The sequence below is a fragment of the Ovis canadensis genome, chromosome 1 (genome assembly GCF_042477335.2).
Source record: "Ovis canadensis isolate MfBH-ARS-UI-01 breed Bighorn chromosome 1, ARS-UI_OviCan_v2, whole genome shotgun sequence".
In the NCBI taxonomy this organism is placed as follows: Eukaryota; Metazoa; Chordata; class Mammalia; order Artiodactyla; family Bovidae; genus Ovis; species Ovis canadensis.
The window spans coordinates 261,773,059-261,792,406 of NC_091245.1; the positions used below are offsets into that span (position 1 = coordinate 261,773,059).

Genomic DNA, 19,348 nt, shown 5'->3' on the forward strand with positions numbered 1-19,348 from the left:
ACTAGCCTTCAAATAGTCAGCAAAGGTCCAATGCCTTCATAGATGATTTGGTGAGTAAGGACGTGAAGGAAAATGAATAAAGGACCTAGATTTTCAGTCTAAGCCAACATGGCACAGAATGGAGGCAACAGAGAAGAAGATATTCAGGATACCGAAGACTTGTGGTTATCTCGGGAAGAGTGTGAACTACCACACGTGATGAGGACTTGAACCAGAACTTCCCAGGCCCTCAAGGGGCAGGACAAGCTGGCTGACATGTGGGTTACAGCTATGAGGCTGAACCGTGCCTTCATGGAGAAGGGAAAGTCATTCCTGGTGCAGGCAACAGATGTAACAGGTCCACTTGAGGGAGGAGGCACCATCTGGGCAGTGCAAGGGCCTCTCCACACCTGCAGAGGAGAGGAGCTGCTCTTCTGAACTTCCTGGGTGTTGGCCCCACTTGGGCAGCACTTGGGATTCATCCCTGTCTTGTGAGTCACACCCAGGTGTCCAATCTCCCTGGCTAGGGTGTGAGGCTTCTCCCTCACACCTTCCACCTCACAGACCCTCAAGAAAAGCACAATCAATTGATAGCAGACCTCAAGGCAGCTGAGCAGGAAGAAGCCTGGCTGGCTCCTTAAAGGATCTCTTAAACCTACATGTATATTTGGAAAGGCTGCTCTGTGGAGAAGGAGTCCTCGTTTGCCAGTCACCGAGCCTTCCTTACACACAAGCTTTTATTTGTTGTTTTGAAATGGAAATGTTGACTTCAATCAGCAGTTCCTTCAGAAGTGCTGCCTGATAATAACCTTTTATTACAGAAATGGAATGTTGGAGGCATAACTAACCCCTCTTCAATGAGATTTGAAAAGTGGAGGAGAAATGAAGCAATGCTTCTTCTATTTCTCCACTGAAAGGTTATTTCAGTCAGTCAGACAGACTGAGCTTTGTTCATAAAGAACCTGGAAAGCTTCACATAGAAAGCTCTTTGCATTAAATTTCTACATTTGACAAGGAGAAGCCTGAGTTCAGGAAATAAGATGCTGTTGAAACACAAACACCCACTGGCTCAGAAAAGCCTGTGATAGGCAGAGAATTTGACAGGAGCAGACCAAGCCTGGACACTAGCTGCGGCCTGGGTTACAAATTCTTCAGCTTTTGCGGGTTGGCACATACTAACGTGGAGAAAGAAATGGCAACCCACTCCATTATTCTTGCCTAGAAAATCCCATGGACAGAGGAGCTTGCTGGGCTACAGTCGATGAGCTCAGAGAGTCAGACGCGACTGAGTGGCTGAGCGCATACACACATACATCCTAATGACCACCAAATGAGAACAAATAGGTTCCAAAGCATGACGCCAGGCTTGTGGTAACTAAGAGTTTCTGATGGGTCCTGGGCTCTTGGGTTACTCGCTCCCATTGTCACCGTCTCACCTTGGTAATCGTTCCCAGCTCTGGTTTTAGAATTAATCGGGCATCTACTGGAAATGTCGCTTTGCATTTACTAGCTGTATGACAGTAGGGACATTCCTTAACCTCTTTCTTACAAGACGGAGAGTCTTGCCCCCCTTACCGATACGTGGTAAGACCTGCACGTAATGGGGTGTTCACTCCCTGGCACAGAGGAAGCAACCTTCCCTCCACATAAACGTCGCTATAACTTTGGTACAGTTCAGAACCTGAGCTGAGAATATTACAAACCTCATACCACTCCATCTTGGAAACACTTTTAGCTAGCTTAACGCTCCAACATCATTTTTGCGATTGGTACTGTGCCATGAACTATATGTAAGGTTAATGAGAAGAACAATGAAGCCGGTAGGCTTCTCATCTTCAGTTTGACCTTCCTCAGATCAAAGCGTAATTGAAAGTGAAAGAGAAATTTTAAGAACTTCTGAGAAGCTACCCATGACAGAACGCATTATTTTGTTTGACCTTAGTGTTACTTACAGAATCTCCCTATGCCTTCTACCGCCGCGTAAGAGTTGACTTCAGCCCTCATCACAGCACTCCACCAGGTCTGTGCTCTGACCTTAATAAGATCTTTCCAAACAGCTGACATGAGTGTTCAGCAATGAAACTGCCAGGGAACTGTTCACAGCCCCAAGGCTCTCAAGGAAGGCTCTGCAACCATAGCAGCTGACACACCAGCTAGTGCCATCTGGCCTGGACAGGCCTCTGTGACACACACAAATGCACAAGCTGGTTTTGAACATCGGAAGGGCGTGCAGTTTTGGAGGCATGCACAGGTAAGCCATGGGAGCAGCCCACACACCAGGGCGTGGGGCAGCTCCCTGAGGACCGCCTTTCCTATTCCTCAGTAAGGACTGCATGCTAAATGCCTCCTGAGAGGAGAAGCAGCGCCCATGTGAGCGTGACACCCCACCGCATCACTGCACTCCATCTCACAATGCCAGTCAGTGTCCCGGGGAGGTGATTTCTCCTGCATGTTAGAGACTTCCAGCTCAACGAATTCCTTTACCTCATTAAGACAAACCACACAAAAATCACTTGCTAAGTGCAAAAACACTTTTTTCTGTGTGTGACCACACTATTTTACTCACAATAAGCAGTGTTTCTGATAAACTGTGTTGGAAATCTTAGTTGAAACCTGAGGCCAAACATGGCTTCTTCCTTTCTACTCCAAATCTAGACTTTGAGACATTTCCTGTACGACTCTCAAGTGTGTTTGCTGAGAGACATGGAAACTCAGCTTCCTAAATTCCAAGAATATACCAAAAGTAAATAAAATAGACCTCACAGTGAAAGACTACATTTACAAAAAAAGATAGACAAAGAAAGGTAATATAAAATAGAAAAGTTTGATAAATATTAAGAGGGGGAAACTGCAGAAAAGGCTTTCTCATACATTACTGGTAGGAATGAAAATTACATTTGGAAATGTCTACCAAAATAATATTATGCATCTTTCTTTTGACCAGACAATACCACTTACAGAAATCTCTCTCAAAGATAAAAAAGGAAACAAAACAAAAAAGCTGAATGCACAGGTTATTCATTATCTAACTATTCGTAACAGCAAAGTTTTGGGAAACCCATTGGGACAGGGTGAATGCACAGCAGTCCATTCACACCAAGGAAACACTGGAAGCTATGACAAGGAATGAGGTATATTGCTGTACACTGCTGCTGCTACTGCTGCTAAGTGGCTTCAGTTGTGTCCGACTCTGTGCGACCCCATAGACGGCTGCCCACCAGGCTCCCTCGTCCCTGGGATTCTCCAGGCAAGAATACTGGAGTGGATTGCCATTTCCTTCTCCAATGCTATACACTACCACAAAGCAATTGCCAGGATATGCTGCTAAGTGAAACCAACAAAAGTGTGTATAATGCTACCCATTTCTTCAGAATATAAATATCTGAATATAATTAAAACATGAAAGAGTGAATGGAAATAAAAACAAAAATAAACAAATGGGACCTAATTAAACTTAAAAGCTTTTGCATAGCAAAGGAAACCATAAATAAGATGAAAAGACAACCCTCAGAATGGGAAAAAATAACTGCAAATGAAGCAATGACAAAGGATTAATCTCCAAAATATATACAAGCAGCTCATGCAGCTCAATATCATAAAAACAAGCGCAATTAAAAAAAAATGGGCAGAAGACCTAAATAGATGTTTCTCCAAAGAAGACATACAGATGGCTAAAAAACTTATCATTAGAGAAATGCAAATCAAAACCACAATGAGGTTTTGATCTCACAAAGGTCAGAATAGCTATCATCAAAAAATCTACAAATAATAAATTCTGGAGAGGATGTGGAGAAAATGGAAACTTTTTGCAGTTGGTGGCAATGTAAATTGATACAACCACTATGGAGAACAGTATGTAGATTTCTCAAAAAAAAAAAAAAAAAAGGAATAAAATTACCATATGACCCGGCAATCCCATTACTGGGCATATACCCTGAGAAAAACCACAGTTCTAAAAGACACATGTACCCCAACGTTCACTCAGTTCAGTTCAGCTCCGTCACTCAGTCGTCTGACTCTTTGCAACTCCATGGACTGCAGCACACCAGGCCTCCCTGTCCATCACCGACTCCCGGAGTTTACTTAAACTCGTGTCCATCGAGTCAGTGATGCCATCCAATCATCTCATCCTCTGTCGTCCCCTTCTCCTCCCACCTTCAATCTTTCCCAGCATCAGGGTCTTTCCCAATGAATCAGTTCTTCATGTCAGGTGGCCAAAGTATTGGCGCTTCAGCTTCAACATCAGTCCTTCCAATGAACACCCAGGGCTGACCTACTTTAGGATGGACTAGTTGGATCTCCTTACAGTCCAAGGGACTGTCAAGAGTCTTCTTCAACACCACAGTTCAAAAGCATCAATTCTTCAGCTCTCAGCTTTCTTTATAGTCCAACTCTCACATCCATACATGACTACTGGAAAAACCATAGCTCTGACTAGATGGACCTTTGTTAGCAAAGTAATATCTGTGCTTTGTAATATGCTGCTGGGTGGTCATAACTCTTCTTCCAAGGAGTAAGCATCTTTTAAATTCATGGCTGCAGTCACCATCTACAGTGATTTGGGAGCCCCCTAAAATAAAGTCTCTCACTGTTTCCATTGTTTCCCCATCTGTTTGCCATGAAATGATGGGACCAGATGCCATGATCTTCATCTTTTGAATGTTGAGTTTTAAGCCAACTTTTTCACTCTCCTCTTCCACTTTCATCAAGAGGCTCTTTAGTTCCTCTTCACTTTCTGCCATAGGGGTGGTGTCATCTGCATATCTGAGGTTATTGATATTTCTCCTGGCAATCTTGATTCCAGCTTATGCTTCATCCAACCTGGCATTTCACATGATGTCCTCTGCATATAAGTTAAATAAGCATGGTGACAATATACAGCCTTGATGTATTCCTTCCCTGATTTGGAACCAGTCTGTTGTTCCATGTCCAGTTCTAACTGTTGCTTCCTGACCTGCATACAGATTTCTCAGGAGGCAGGTCAAGTGGGCCCATATCGTTCAGAATTTTCCACAGTTTATTGTGATCCACACAGTCAAAGGCTTTGGCATAGTCAATAAAGTAGAAATATATGTTTTTCTGGAACTCTCTTGCTTTTTCAATGATCCAACAGATGTTGGCAATTTGATCTCTGGTTCCTCTGCCTTTTCTAAATCCAGCTTGAATGTCTGAAAGTTCACGGTTCGTGTACTGTTGAAGCCTGGCATGGAGAATATTGAACATTACTTTGCTAGCATGCGAGATGAGTGCAATGTTTACTGAGAGCACTAATTACAATAGCTAGGACATGGAAGCAAGCTAGATGTCCATCAACAGATGAATGGATAAAGAATTTGTGGTATATATATACCTATATATATATGTATATATATACAATGGAATATTAGTCAGCCATAAAAGGAAGGAATTTGAGTCACTACTAGGTGAGGTAGATGAACCTAGAGCATGTCATACAGAATGAAGTAAATCAGAAAGAGAAAATAAATATCGTATATTAAGACATATATATGGAATCTAGAAAAATGGTGCTGACGAACCTATTTGCAGGAGAGCAATGGAGACACAGACATAGAGAACAGACCTGTGGACGCAGTTGGGGAAGAAGAGGGTGGGACGAATGGAGAGAGGAGCACTGAAACATGTGCATTGCCACATGGAAAACAGCCAGTAGGAACTTGCTGTTTGATGCAGGGAGCTCAACCCCATGCTCTGTGACAACCTAGACGGGTGGGATGGGGTGGTGGGTGGGAAGGCGTCTCCAGAGGGTGGGGACATACTGCTGATACATGTTGACGTATGGCAGAAACCAACACAACATTGTAAAGCAATTATCCTTCAGTTAAATATAAATAAATTTTTTTTAAAAGAAAGAGTAAGCCATCAAAATTTAAAAATTAATCCCTTTTGAGAAAGGAGGCCATTAGGGTAAGGCATCAGGATAGAGATTAGTTTTTATTAAATATGCCTTTTTATGAATTTGATTTTGGACTCATGGAAACACTTTATATAATCAAGAAACAAAAGTTAAAAAAAGCAGTTTCTAAAAATTTAAAACAAGCAAGCCTCTGTATAACCACACAGAAACTAATGATGTGGCTCAGTACAGTAACTGCATGTACATGAGGAAATTATTGAGGGGAAGGAAAGAACAGGGTGAGTTAGAGAGAACAGTGCTTGGAACTCACACAGGACCAGGCCAGGGCATCTTCATACCTGCCAAGACAACCTGATAATCCACCGGCCCCTGGGTGGAGCACACAGAAGGGTCTTTCCTCAGTCATGGGCAATAATCAGAGACAGTTTAATTGTTGCTCTGGCCCCACATAACAAAGCTAAATCAAACTGTTTCTAAGTAGCTTAAGTGAATCCTAAAACAAAGGTTAAGATGTTTACTGGAACACAGAAACACCCAGGACCCAACAAGGAAAAATTCACAATGCCTCACATTCAGTAAAAGAGTACCAGGCAGACTGAGAAGCAGAAAAATGTGATCTATAGTAAGGAGAGAAATAAGTCCATCAAAACCAACCCAGAAATGATGCTAATGTTAAAATTAGTAGACATGGACATTAAAATAGTTATTACAATTCTACTCTACTTGTTCAAATAGAGGGACTATTGAACATGTTAATCAGATACATGGAACATATTTTTCAAAAAGTCCCAAATTAAACTTCTAGAGGTGAAAACTACAATGTCTGAGATTAAAAAATACACTGGATAGGATTAATAGCAGTTTAGTCATTGTAGTAGAAAAGATTAAATTGAAGTCAAAGCCATAGAAACTGTACAAAATGAAACAGATGGGTGGGGATGCCTAAAAGAAAAAGAAATTGACCAGAGCATCCATGAGCTCTAGGACATCAAGAGGCCTGATATGGGTGTCACTGTAGTTCCCACAGTGAGGACAAACATACGTGCAGACAGCGGTTTGTTTCCCCGTGGCCTTTGCATGAACTGGCACTGCAGAGGTGATTCAGGGCTGCGGTCACCACAAAGGGATCCTACCCCTCCAGGTCCAGATGTTTTTCAGGGCATCAGCATCCAGTGGGAGAAATAGGCTCAGAAGCTCCCTAGACCTTCAGGTGTTCTCCATGGCTTCTCCTTCTCAGGCTGGGCTTCATGAGGTGGATTCCAGCCCTAAAACTTGGTTTCCCTGAGCGAGACGGTGGAGACCACTCCTACGCACAGGCACTAAGACAAGCACCTGACAGGTTCCTCACAGGGAAGTTCAGCCTCAGAATTTCCCAGGTAGTGAGTCTCCAACGCTAGGCTTCATGGGTCCAGAAACCTTAGGGACAACTGCTGAGCAGCCTGAAACTTAACCCCAAACCTGGGTCTCTTTGTGACAATTCCATGGGCATAAAGGGATTCAGAACTGCAAAGGTCTAAAACATGACTCTTCAGTGATCTGCACCCATATCCACAGCTACTACCCAGTTAGGTGTGGGGTCTGCAGACGCTAAGCGATGCATCCACTTATGTGATATCCGCAAAACGCAACACCATGAGCACAAAAAACAGATATGTGGTTCCCAGGGGCAGGTTAACAGGAGAGACAGACACAAAGGAAGAACATAAGGAAAGTTTCAGAAGCGAGAAAGCCATTTTTCAATCTTGATGGTGTTGACGTTTATATAATGATATGTACTTATCAAAACTGATAGAACTGCATAATTGAAAAAGTAGATTTTATTGTATGCAAATAAAAAAGTGATGCATTTGTCAAATCTCATAGAACCATACTCTAAATAGGGTGAGTTTTACCATTAATAGGTATAAATGACCTCTTCCTTAATAAAATAAATAGAAAATGAGTAAACAAAAAAGTCTAAAAATTGGGGCTTTAAAAGCATACATATATAAATATATTTTTATATGATACTTAGCTTTTATTGAACCCAATTCATATTCTGGTAGCAAACTTCTCCTAGGGTGAATCCTCCTGAATAGGTACTTCTCAAATTTTAATATGTACATGAATCTCCAGAGAGCATATTAAAATGCAGATTCTGATTCTGCATTTCTCACAAGCTTCCTGGTGTTGCCCATGCTGCTGGTCTGCTGGCCACACTTTAAGTAGCAAGGCCAGGGCACAGTGAGATCACCTGATATATAAAGGCCAAAAGAACCAGTCACTCAGATTGAACAAGGCCTCCTTGCGTGACCCACTGCCTTGGCTGTGTGAGTTATAGGATCTGTCCCTCAGCAACAGTGTCACTTACTCACTGCTGAAAGGTGACCCACCGTCATTCCCTAGGTCCTCCTCTTTGGTCTCCAGTGGAAGCCTGGAGCCAGGTGTGGAACTGAATGCAGGAGATGATTGTGAAGAAAGCTTAACAGAAAGCCAGAAACTCCTGTCCTGAAGGCAGAGATTTCAAGAGGTCCACAAAGCCATAGAGGCCCATTTATTCACTCGCCCAACCAGCCAGCCACCCACCCATCCCTCCACCTATCCACCCATCCTTCCATCTAACCATCCACTCATCCATCTATCCATCCATCCATCCGTCTGTACATGCGTACATACATCTACGTATGAATAGCAACATCTCTTCAAATGTCAATTGAGATTACTCAGCCAGAAAGGAAGCCCACACTTATTCCTTGTGATTCTCCAGATATTGCAATGACTTTGAGTGGTATCACCTAACAATTGCTCAAAGTGAGCGCTTCCCAGGACCCAGCAGGGCATTCCATTTGTGGATGGTCTCCCAGCAGGAGTAAGAAGTGGCCTCTACTGGAAGCTAAGTGTTGGAGGATAGTAAATGGCTGGCTTTTATATTCAACAACTTCCTGACATTTCCCCAGTGAACTGACACTTCTTTGTGCATGCAAAAAAAAAAAAAAAGCTATATAAATGCCTTCACTGACAGCTTCTCTGCCCACAGATGCCCACAGGTATAAAACATCACATAGCAGGCTAACACATGACAACACCTTCAGATATTTGCTTAGGGATTTTCAGAAGGAAGCAACCACGTGTATATCCAGAGTCTATTTTAAGTCATTAACTTTTATCGAGCACTTACTCTGTGCCATAAAGTACCCTAAGTGCATTTCATATATAGGTAACCCCAACTAACCCACAAAGCAACCCCACAAGGTGGGAACCATCACATTTTACAGACGAGAATTCTCAGGCACAAGGAGGTTGGATAACTTGTCCAAGGACACAGCTAGTAATGAGAAACAGGGACATAAATCCCAGAAGTTGCTGTCCCCAGACTCAGGCCTTCCCTCCTGACTGCTATGCTAGGGTTACCCTTTGCCTGACACTGCATGTATGAATGCTTACTGAGCCCACTGCACAACGAACAATCATCACTTGCTCCTCCCCACTTCCCTACAGAGCTTCCCTCTCTCACAGTAGGACAGGATGAGGCCTGGTACCTGAAGTCACATACGGAGAAAGGTTCATTTTTACCGAAGTCCTACCTTTTTTACGTGAAGATGGGGAAAGCTATGGAGGAAGCAAACTTGGTTAAGGAAACCAGGGGTTCAGTTTGAACATCCTGAGTTTGAAATGCTTCCAAGGGAAGATGTCAGAGAGTAAGTTAAAAGCCACATGTTCAGTTCAGTTCAGATGTTACTGAAAGTCACATGTTGCTGAAAGATTAAAGATGAAAATATCTGATGAATAGTGTGTACATGCATGCATCTAAGTTGCTTCAGTCATGTCCGACTCTTTGCAGTGCTATGGACTGTAGCCTGCCAGGCTCCTCTGTCCACGGGATTCTCCAGGCAAGAATACTGGAGTGGGTTTCCATGTCCTCCTCCAGGGGATCTTCCCGTCCCAGGGATCAAAGGGATCAAACTGCATCTCTCACATCTCCTGCATTGGTAGGTGGGTTCTTTACCACTAGTGTGCCACCTGGGAAGCCCCTGATGGATGATACGTTCTTTACCAGCTGAGCCACAAGGGAAGCCTTGGATGGTATGTTCTTAAAAGCAACACGGAAGAATAGATGGTAGTAGAGACAAAGCAAGGTTTGCCCTGAGCTGTTGATTGTTGAATTGGTTGATGAGTCTGTTGGGATTAATTATACTTTCTGATGACTTTCATATATGTCTACAACTTCAAAAAATTAAGTTTAAAAAAATTCAGGACATAGAATCACTTATATAGGATACCATAAAAAAAGTTAGTTACTTGGACCTAACTGTAAGGAAATATCAGGCAAATAAACTGACTGTACTCTTCAAAAATGTCAGTATCATGAAAGATGACAAGTAACTGAAGATTTGTTCCACAATAAATAACACTAAAAGAGGCATGACAATCTGTGATCCTGGTTAGTATCCTGGATCAGAAAAAAAAAAAAAAAAAACTGCTGTAAAAGCCATTATTGGGGCAATTGGTAAAATTTGGATCTGGATCGGTGTATCAAATAATATATCAATGTGAAATTTCTTAAATTTAGCCATTTACTGTGATTATATAAAAGACTGTCCTTGTTCTTGGGAGCTGTACTTTTGTGGTGAATGAAACGTATTCTCAAACCCGTACTAATAAGAATAATACTTTACATGTATAGATAGATATAAAGAAATTATGTAATTGTGGCAAAATGATAATTGGTGACTCTAGATGAAGCAGATATAGGGGTTTATTGTGCTATTCTTACAACCTTTCATAGGCATGACAGTTTAAAAAAAAATGAATACAATCACCTGATGTAATTAGTATCCCTATAATACATTCTTTGTGTTCCCCTCCTTATAGTCTTTGAAATAAAAAGCTATCTTTTTGACCCTTTAGAGACTGGTACCAAATACTTGATTTGTCTTTAAGAACCTCTTTTATGTATCAATTTTACATGCATTAAGTTACAGACTCATCACAGCAGGCCCTGCATGCACTCCCTAGCTGCTGGGGATGTCCCTGAGGTTCTGCTCTTAGCTGTCAGCCCCTCTTGGGATTGCCTTGGCTGAATAATACCTTGTCTTAGTCCCTTTCCAGGGTGGCCCACATCCAGTGCTTGGTTAACCTGGGTTGTATGGGCCTAGCCCTCTCACTTCTACCCAGTGGAGCCCTGCAGGGCAGGTCCATCTTCAGAGCTCTCTGCCAAAGCAGTGGAGATTTCCACCGAGACTGTCTGCTTCCTTTGCCCTCCTTCCTACAGGTGTTGGCCTCCAGGACACCCTACACTTACCCCCTGCACGAAATCCCCACCCCTGAGTCCACTTACCAGGGAATCAGCTATGGCAATAATATGATGACAATTTTGCAGATGAGAACTGAACCTTGGGAAAAAACCACTTGCCTGAGCTCAGAAAGCCATCTACTGGTGAAACTAAAAGTCAGACTCCAAATCTGCTGGGCTCCAGCTCCCTCCTTCTCTGTATCCTTCAAATCCTATATCTATGTTAAGGCTGAGGCCAAGTTCCTATTTCCCCCAGAGACATCCTCAAATTCCCTTTCTCATCTTGACACTCTCACCATCTGCTCTGTTTGGCATATGGCTATGGTCCCAGTTGGAGACTTTTCTTAACCATCACCTCTGATTACATAACCGCTGTGCTGTTATTTAGCTTTTCAGTTTGAAGTCCGGTGCTTTCCCCATATTATAATCTCCCTGGGGACAAATGTCATTTATTGTTCTTTGAATTCCAACAGTTGCTATCCATATGTTGGAGATGCAGCCAGTACATTACCATGTAGGGAAAGAACCCACAATTCCCTTTTTTTTCTGGCTGTGGAAACAAACATCCTCAGAAGATCCTTAGCTCTGTAGCCTCAATTTCCTCTTGGCCTGTTCTGGAATGGTGTAGGGCTTTGTGATGTGGAATATAAGGAGATAAGACATTATTCTGCCAGAGGAGCAGTACCATCCATGGGGGAGTAGCTGAAACTGTATCAGTGAGCCAGGAAGCACTTGGTCAAATTCAGTCAAGCATAAAGAAGTGAACAACACACCAGGAATAAAATCACTGGAATGCAGGTTGTTTACTTTTTTTTTTTAAGCAAAACTGCTTTTATTTTAATTATTTAAAGCATTTCATAATGTACTAGGAAATGAGATATTGTGTCCTCTGCAAATGTGATGAAGTCTTAGATCAAAACTCTAAGACTACAACACTACATTATTAAATTTTAAGGGTGAAATAAGTGAGTTGCTCTTCTTGCCTTTGAAGATTATTGACTGGGAGATTAGCAAGCCTTCTCCATAATCTCCTCCCAGAAAGAATGAGTGGAAGGAAGGGCAGATGGGAAAGTTTCATCCAAATTCCCTCACTTTCAGATCCTGGGAATCTTTGGTGCCATGGTAACTGTGTTACTAGGTGACCACTCAGGTACAGGCAAGACTTGAAAACAACAGGCATCTAAACATATTATCAGCTCGAGGTTTGGAAACAATTTTCAGTACTTTTTTTCTCCTTTGTTTCCAAATATCAGCCTGGAGGGATAATGTGTTGTACTGTAAGAACAACATAAATGCAAATCAACTGAAAATAATTTTTATCAAACTTTCTAACTATTCAACCAGCACCCATATAGGAAGTAGATTTTAGAGAGAAGTTTCTGAGTTGGAACATCTATAGAAGTGGTATACAAACCATACAGCCCACAGGCCAAAGCTAACCTGCTGTTTGTTTTTGTGTATCTTGTGAGTTAGGAATTGTTTGAACATTTTAAAATGGTTGAAAATAATCAAAGGAAGAATAATACCTAGTGACACCTAAAAATTATATCAAATTCAGACTGCAGTTTGAAAACAATATTTTACTAAAGTACAGCCATACTCATTAATGCATATTGTCCATAGCTGCTTTTGTGTTACAAGAGCTGTAATGGTAACAGAGATAATTGGCCCATGAAGCCTAAAATATTCACCATGTAGCCCTTACAAAGAGAGTTCCCCACCCTTGATCTGGAGATATGAGTTGCAGAGAAGTTAGATTAGGAGGCTGAGTCCCTTGGTGCTGTCATAGTTTGTTTAGTCTGCTACAACAAAGTAGCATGTGCTCGGTGGCTTGTAAACAACAGACTTTTTTTCCTCACAGTGCTGGAGGCTGGAAAGTCCTAGAACAAGGGGCCAATGTGGCCCCCTTTTGGTGGAGGCCCTCTTCTGGGTCACAGCTAAGGGCCACGTCACATGGCAGAAGGGGCTGGGATCAATCTGGAGCCTCTTTTATAGTATGTCACTAATACCACACCTGAGGGCCCCACCCTCATGATTTAAGTACCTCCCAAAACCCCCACCTACTAATACCATCTCCTTTGGGGCTTAGGATTTCAACATATGAGTTTGAGGGAAAACATATTCAGACCACAGCTAGTGCCTTCCATGCAGATTCAGGCCTCTTCAGCTGAGCTAGGTACACTCCATTCACTGCTGCTTCTATAATAGAAAAGCATGGCTGTGGTCTCTGTGGCGACCAAACAGGACAGCATCACGTGACTGATGTGTTCTCACACACTGCACACTCTGAGGGGTCAGGCCATAGGCTACTTACTCCCGCATGTGTTTCATCCTGGTCCTGGCCATGGCACTGTTGAAAATTGTTGGTTCCGAGGGTGTGTCTGGAGCTGAGCTGGTGACAGTCCTTGTGTCTGAAAATCAATGCACAGTCCTTACTGACTCCATCAGCACTTCAGCAACTTCAAGGCAACAGTCAAGGACAACCAGAAAACAGCTATTTCACCTCTGCCACAAGGTAATGCCACATTAATTAGAGATAAATTCAATTATGGCATGCCTATTAAAGAATTTATTCCAAATGACAAGATTATTTACAGTTTTAATATGTACAAGGAATTCCGGGACAAAGCCTCTTTCAGGAAGGATTATTTAAACAAATACCATTATTTTAAAGATGGCCTTTTTATACGGGGTGGGGGGGGAAACCAATAGTCTTTGCCACTATCTTTCAGTAGCTATGGAATTTGTTTTGATGACTGAGGAATTTTTTCTAATAAGTTTAGTTTTCCCTTTATGCTAACCTCACATCTGAGCATTAGCTTTTTTGCAGTGGAAGGTAAGATGCTGACCAGGGAGTAATCTGAAGCTTTGAACTTCAGCAGGATGGAGCAGAAGGCCAAAGATGGGTTCAGGAGGTAAAGAGCTGTTAATGAAAGCTGCAGTTAGGAAATCTGTTGAGAGCCACAGTTTTGTTTTGTTTTGTTTTGTTTTTACCAAGATACCTTGGAGGCTCTTACAGAACAGGTGAGAATTGATGGGGAGAAATACTTCACCCACTGAAACAACATTGCTTCCATTAAGAAGCTAAGGCTGCCCCTAAGTGAGGGGCTGGGTCATCAAAAGTCAGATCTTCATGTGGTGGCCTGAGGGGGGCGCAGAGGCCTCTTTGTGTATTCTTCCCTCAGAGCCCCCACAAGGTGCCTCATCCCATCAGGAGAAAACTCTTGAGCCCTAAGATTCATTTAGGAACGATATCCATGCAGTGACTTTGTTAGAGCAGGTATCCATGCTGTGAAACTCCTGCTTTCCCCTCATAACACACATGACTGTCTGCTTTTTGGACCAAACAAGGAAGTGAGGGCCAACTCCCATTTTGTGGGAGCAAAATTAGTACAGCTTTTTCCTTCTATTTTTAAATTTAAAAGGCCAAATGCAAATTCTATTATTTTTTACCCCCACCTTCTTTGTATACTCCTCTGGGGGCACACAGCCCCACTTTGAACTTTGTGTTTTTACAGCCACCATCAAGATGAATATAATCTTGCTTCACTTTGTCAGAATCTCTGGTCCTTCCTCAGGCTCCATCCCTAGATGTGGAGTCACTGGTGAGAACTTTGTAAAGGGCACATTACAATTAGCTAAGTAAACTGCATGTCCTGCCTAGTACTTCATAGGTAGGTACTAGGGCCTGATGGCTCTCTTTGCTCTCACTCAGGAGGCCACCCTTCAACTCCGAGAGAAACCCATCTCAGTCTCTGTTACCAGAGATGGCTTCACAGCAGCATCCTCTCCCAAAGGCTGCTTCTTCCCAGAAAAGGCTCTTGTGAGGGGGTGATGGGGGAGGCAGACACGGTTCACTTCATATTCATGTTGGTTGCTTTTTATAACCATCTTTTCTAGAACCTAAGAAGTTATGAAAACAACAAGCACACCATGCCAAGTAACATGCAAGCTCAAAACCCAGTTCTTCCAAGGTAAAAAGGAAGGCTATGTTTCCTGTCTCACCCGGAGCAAGCTGGCAGTTCTTAGGGTTTATGCAAGGAAAGGTCAGAGCAATTTCCCCAGAGCTGCAGCTTATTTTAATCTGGTTACTGCTCGCTTCAATAAGACCCTCAGCATCACGGGGAAAGATGCTGAGCTTTGAGCCCAAGGGTAGAGATTGGGGATAAAAGAATTTCAAGCAACAGTCTTGGCGAAACTTGGTCCTCAGAGCAACTCTTTTCACAGTGTTTCCTATTCACCAGCCTTTCTCCTTCCACTTTCCAACAGGAATAGCAGTTGTTTTATGTCTAGGAAAAGGACAACATGTTCAGCAACCACAATAAAGAACAACTGGGCCGAGTCACAGGCTTCCTCTAATAGGTGGTCACTGAGTTTTGGAGTACATTCTAGACCACTGCTTCTCAAACTCATGTGTGATTCGAATCAGCTAGGGATCCTGTTAAAATGCAGATTCTGACTTACTCTGTGTGGGTAGGGCCTCAGATTTTGCTAGGCCCTACCCACATGTTTCTAATATGCTCTTAGGTAATACCAATACTGCTGGACGTGGGACCACATTTTGAGTAGCAAATGTGACAAGCTAGCTATTAATTCGTGGGGTCCAGTGCTATCTGACAATGCAGGACTCTTTGTTTAAAAAGCAGGAGAAAAGCTGGTTCAGGATAGGAACCTGTCCTGGTGTTTTTTACTGGATATTTATTTCATGTCATCTTCTCTTGGGAACTGGGCTAGCTACTCTCAAGAAGAGTGAAAACCTTCACAAAGACACAAAAGCCCCCTGATTCCAGCCCTCCAGAAGTCTTGTCTGGCCTCCCTTTCCCAGACCCCAGCAGAGGTGGCAGTGGTGGGGTAGGGCAGTGGTGAGGAGGAGGTGTTGTTCAGAGGACTCTCTCCAGGGAGGAGGCCCCAGAGGAGGCTTCAAGACCCTGCCATATGTCCCACTGTCTCAGCAGACTTTATTCATAAAACATAAATTCAAAAATAAGATTATTAGGGATTTTTTAAAATCCCTCCCAAGCCTGGAGCCCTGTGTTGGTTGCATGCCCATAAAGTTCTGATTCCAAAGGTCTGCTGTCTTGATGTTTTTTTTAAAAAACAATGAATCCTCAATCTCTAGGTTGATTTTTAAAATTATTTTTCGTTGTTAATTTCAACAGCATTTTCATGCACTTGCACCTTTGATTCATCTTGAGCTTTTTCTAAAAACAGTGGATCCTGACAAGGAGCATGGCTTAAGACATCACTCTTCTTCTTTCAGGGTTTCTAAGACTGAGGAATGTCCACCAAACAGAGTTTATACCTACAGTGATTTTTTCAAAGAGGATATGTGCACAGTGAGGGTAGATTTCAGAGAAAACTGCAACCACTCCATTCTTCCTGTGGGAAGTTCTGAAGGTACTTGGTCCCGTGTACTCTGAGAAAAGTCCTGAGGGGTGTGCTACATGGCTGAGACCCAGGGGGTCTTCGAGATTGCAGCCAGGGAGCAGCAGCAGATCAGTTGGCATCCATGCCCTGCCTCTTCCACCCACTCCCTGCCTGGGCTGTGTGCTCCGGAGGAGGGACTGAAGAAAGTGAAAATGTCAGTCATTCAGTCGTGTCTGACTCTGTGTGACCCCATGGACTGTGGCCTGCCAGGCTCCTTTGTCCGTGGGATTTCCTAGGCAAGGATAATAGAATGGGTTGCCATTTCTCCTCCAGGGGATCTTCCCGACACGAGGATAGAACCTGCGTCTCCTGCATTGCAGGCAGATTCTTTACCCCTGGGCTACCTGGGAAGCCCCACATTCAGTACAACAAAGAGCCAAATGTGCAATGATTCCTTTGGGCCCTTTTACAGAAGGGAGCATTTTCTGGCTGTCCTAAGTAAACCATAATACCATGTTTGCTGTCCTGAGTTCAGTCTGTTCTTCTCAAAACAGAAAACTCAAATAATTCTATGCAAATTCATTCCAATTCATCATGGACAACAATAGCACTGACCATAATGACTAAACCTTTTTTGGTGAATAAGTGCCGTGCCCTGGGCATCATCTCATGGGAGGTTCCCAGGAAGTAGGTACGTTTTTCAGTGAGGAAATCAAGGTTTAAGATATTCAGTTCACACAATGAATACCCTATGCAGCTGGGGCTTGACACCAGGCCTAGATTCTGGTACCCACGTTTAAAAGTCCCAGAGGGAATACCCACTTCATATGACCACTGGGCTGGGAGTCAGCCAACGTGCTCCTTGCCATGTTTTACTTTCCAGCACTCTTCACTCCACTCTCCTACTGTTTTCAACTAGTTACGGACTTCTTGACCACAGAGATTATGTCCTGCTCATCTTTTTTTGAACTTCTTATTCTAAGTGTACAACTCAATGATGTTAGTACATTCACGATGTGCTACCATTACTACTATCTCCAAAGCTTTTTCATTACTCCAAACAGAAACTCTGTAACCATTAAACAATAACTCACTCTTCTTCCCCTCCCCAATCTCTTGGTGATATCTAAAGTACTTTCTGTGTCTGTGAATTTTACTATTCTAAATAACTCATATAAGTGGCACACAATATGTGTCCTTTTGTGCCTGGCTTATTTCACTGAGCATCATGTTTTCAAGCTCATCCACATTGTAGCCTGTGTCAGGACCTCATTTTAATGGATGGATAATATTCCATTGTGTGTGTGTGTGTGTATATATATATATATATATATATATATATATATATATATATATTCATTCAACGGTTGGACAGTTGGATTGTTTCCACAACAAAAGATTAATGAACAAACAAAATGAGTGTTATGACTAATGCTGCTGTAGGTAGTTTTACAGGGGTCCTTTGTCAGGTCTAGGAAATTCCTTTGTACTCCTAGTTTGGTGACTGTTTTTATCAAGAAAGGGAGTTAGATTTTGTCAAATGCTTTTTTGCATCTATTGAGATGGTCATATAGTTTTTGTCCCTTAGTCTATGTCCTTTAGTCTATGTATTACATTAATTGATTTTCTGATGTAGAACTATCCTTGCAGTCCTGAGATAAATCTCACTTGGCCAATCTATATAATCCTTCAGTTCAGTTCAGTTCAGTTCATTTCAGTCACTCAGTCATGTCCAACTCTTTGCGACCCCATGAATCGCAGCACGCCAGGCCTCCCTGTCCATCACCATCTCCCGGAGTTCACTAAGACTCAGGTCCATCAAGTCGGTGATGCCATCCAGCCATCTCATCCTCGGTCGTCGCCTTCTCCTCCTGCCCCCAATCCCTCCCAGCATCAGAGTCTTTTCCAATGAGTCAACTCTTCGCATGAGGTGGCCAAAGTACTGGAGCTTCAGCTTTAACATCATTCCTTCCAAAGAACACCCAGGGCAGATCTCCTTTAGAATGGACTGGTTGGATCTCCTTGCAGTCCAACGGACTCTCAAGAGTCTTCTTCCAACACCTTAAAATCCTTTTTTTTTTTTTTTTAATTGCTGTTTTGGTTCGCTAGTATTTTGCTGATGATTTTTGCATATATAGCCATAGTGAATATTGGTTCAGTTTGTTATTTCTTGTTATGTCTTTTGTTTTAGTATTAAACAACAGCCTCACAGAATGAGTTGGGCAATGTTCTATTGTATTCTGTTTTTTAGACGAGTTTGTGAAACTGGTATTAATTCCCCTTTGAATGTTTAGTGGAATTCACCAGTGAAGCAGTGTGGGCCTGGTATTTTCTTTGTTGGAAGTTTTAAAATGACTACTTGACTTACTTGTTATAGGCCTATTCAGATTTTTTTCTCTTCTTGAGTCAGTTTCAGTAATTTGCTTCTTTCGAGAAATTTGCTCTTTCATCTGATTTATCTAATTTTTTGCCCCTTGTAATTAATCCTTTTAATTTCTTTAAAGTTGGTAGCAATGTCTCCTTATTCATTCCTGATTTCCTAACTGTCTTTCTTAAAGACTGGTCAATGTTTTACACCTTTCCAAAGAAACAATTTTTGGTCTCATTGATATTTTTTATTGTTTTTCTCTTCTTGATTTCATTTATTTCCACTGCAGCCTTTACTATTTCCTCCCTTCTGCTTGCTTTGGGTTTCATTTGCTCAAGTTTTTAAGTTCCATAAGGTAAAGTATTTATTTTAGAGGTTCAATAGGTAGGAATTAAAATCAAAGTACCAGCCTCCAGGTTTGGGGACCACAGTCATCATTCTGTCTCTAACATCACAAGCAGCATGGTCCTCCAGTCATCTCCCTGGG

The 19,348-nt window shown here is 42.4% G+C and overlaps 1 protein-coding gene across 21 annotated transcripts in view; it reads right to left on the minus strand.

The window, feature by feature from the left end:
* The window catches only part of NEK11 (NIMA related kinase 11), a 274,263-nt gene that overhangs the window by 34,642 nt on the left and 220,273 nt on the right, over positions 1-19,348 (minus strand). For 15 of the 21 annotated variants that reach the window (XR_011251824.1, XM_069565902.1, XM_069565829.1 and 12 more), the window contains one exon: positions 13,441-13,537. The exons of 3 other annotated variants lie outside the window; for them this stretch is intronic. Coding sequence is in view for 16 of the 18 variants with exons in the window: in XM_069565902.1 (XP_069422003.1) it covers positions 13,441-13,537 (97 nt within the window). In the remaining 2 variants the exon portion in view is untranslated. Of the gene's footprint in view, positions 1-12,340; positions 13,326-13,440; positions 13,538-19,348 lie in introns of those variants that run through there. 3 more of the 21 variants (XM_069565817.1, XM_069565764.1, XM_069565810.1) reach the window with 3 other exon arrangements.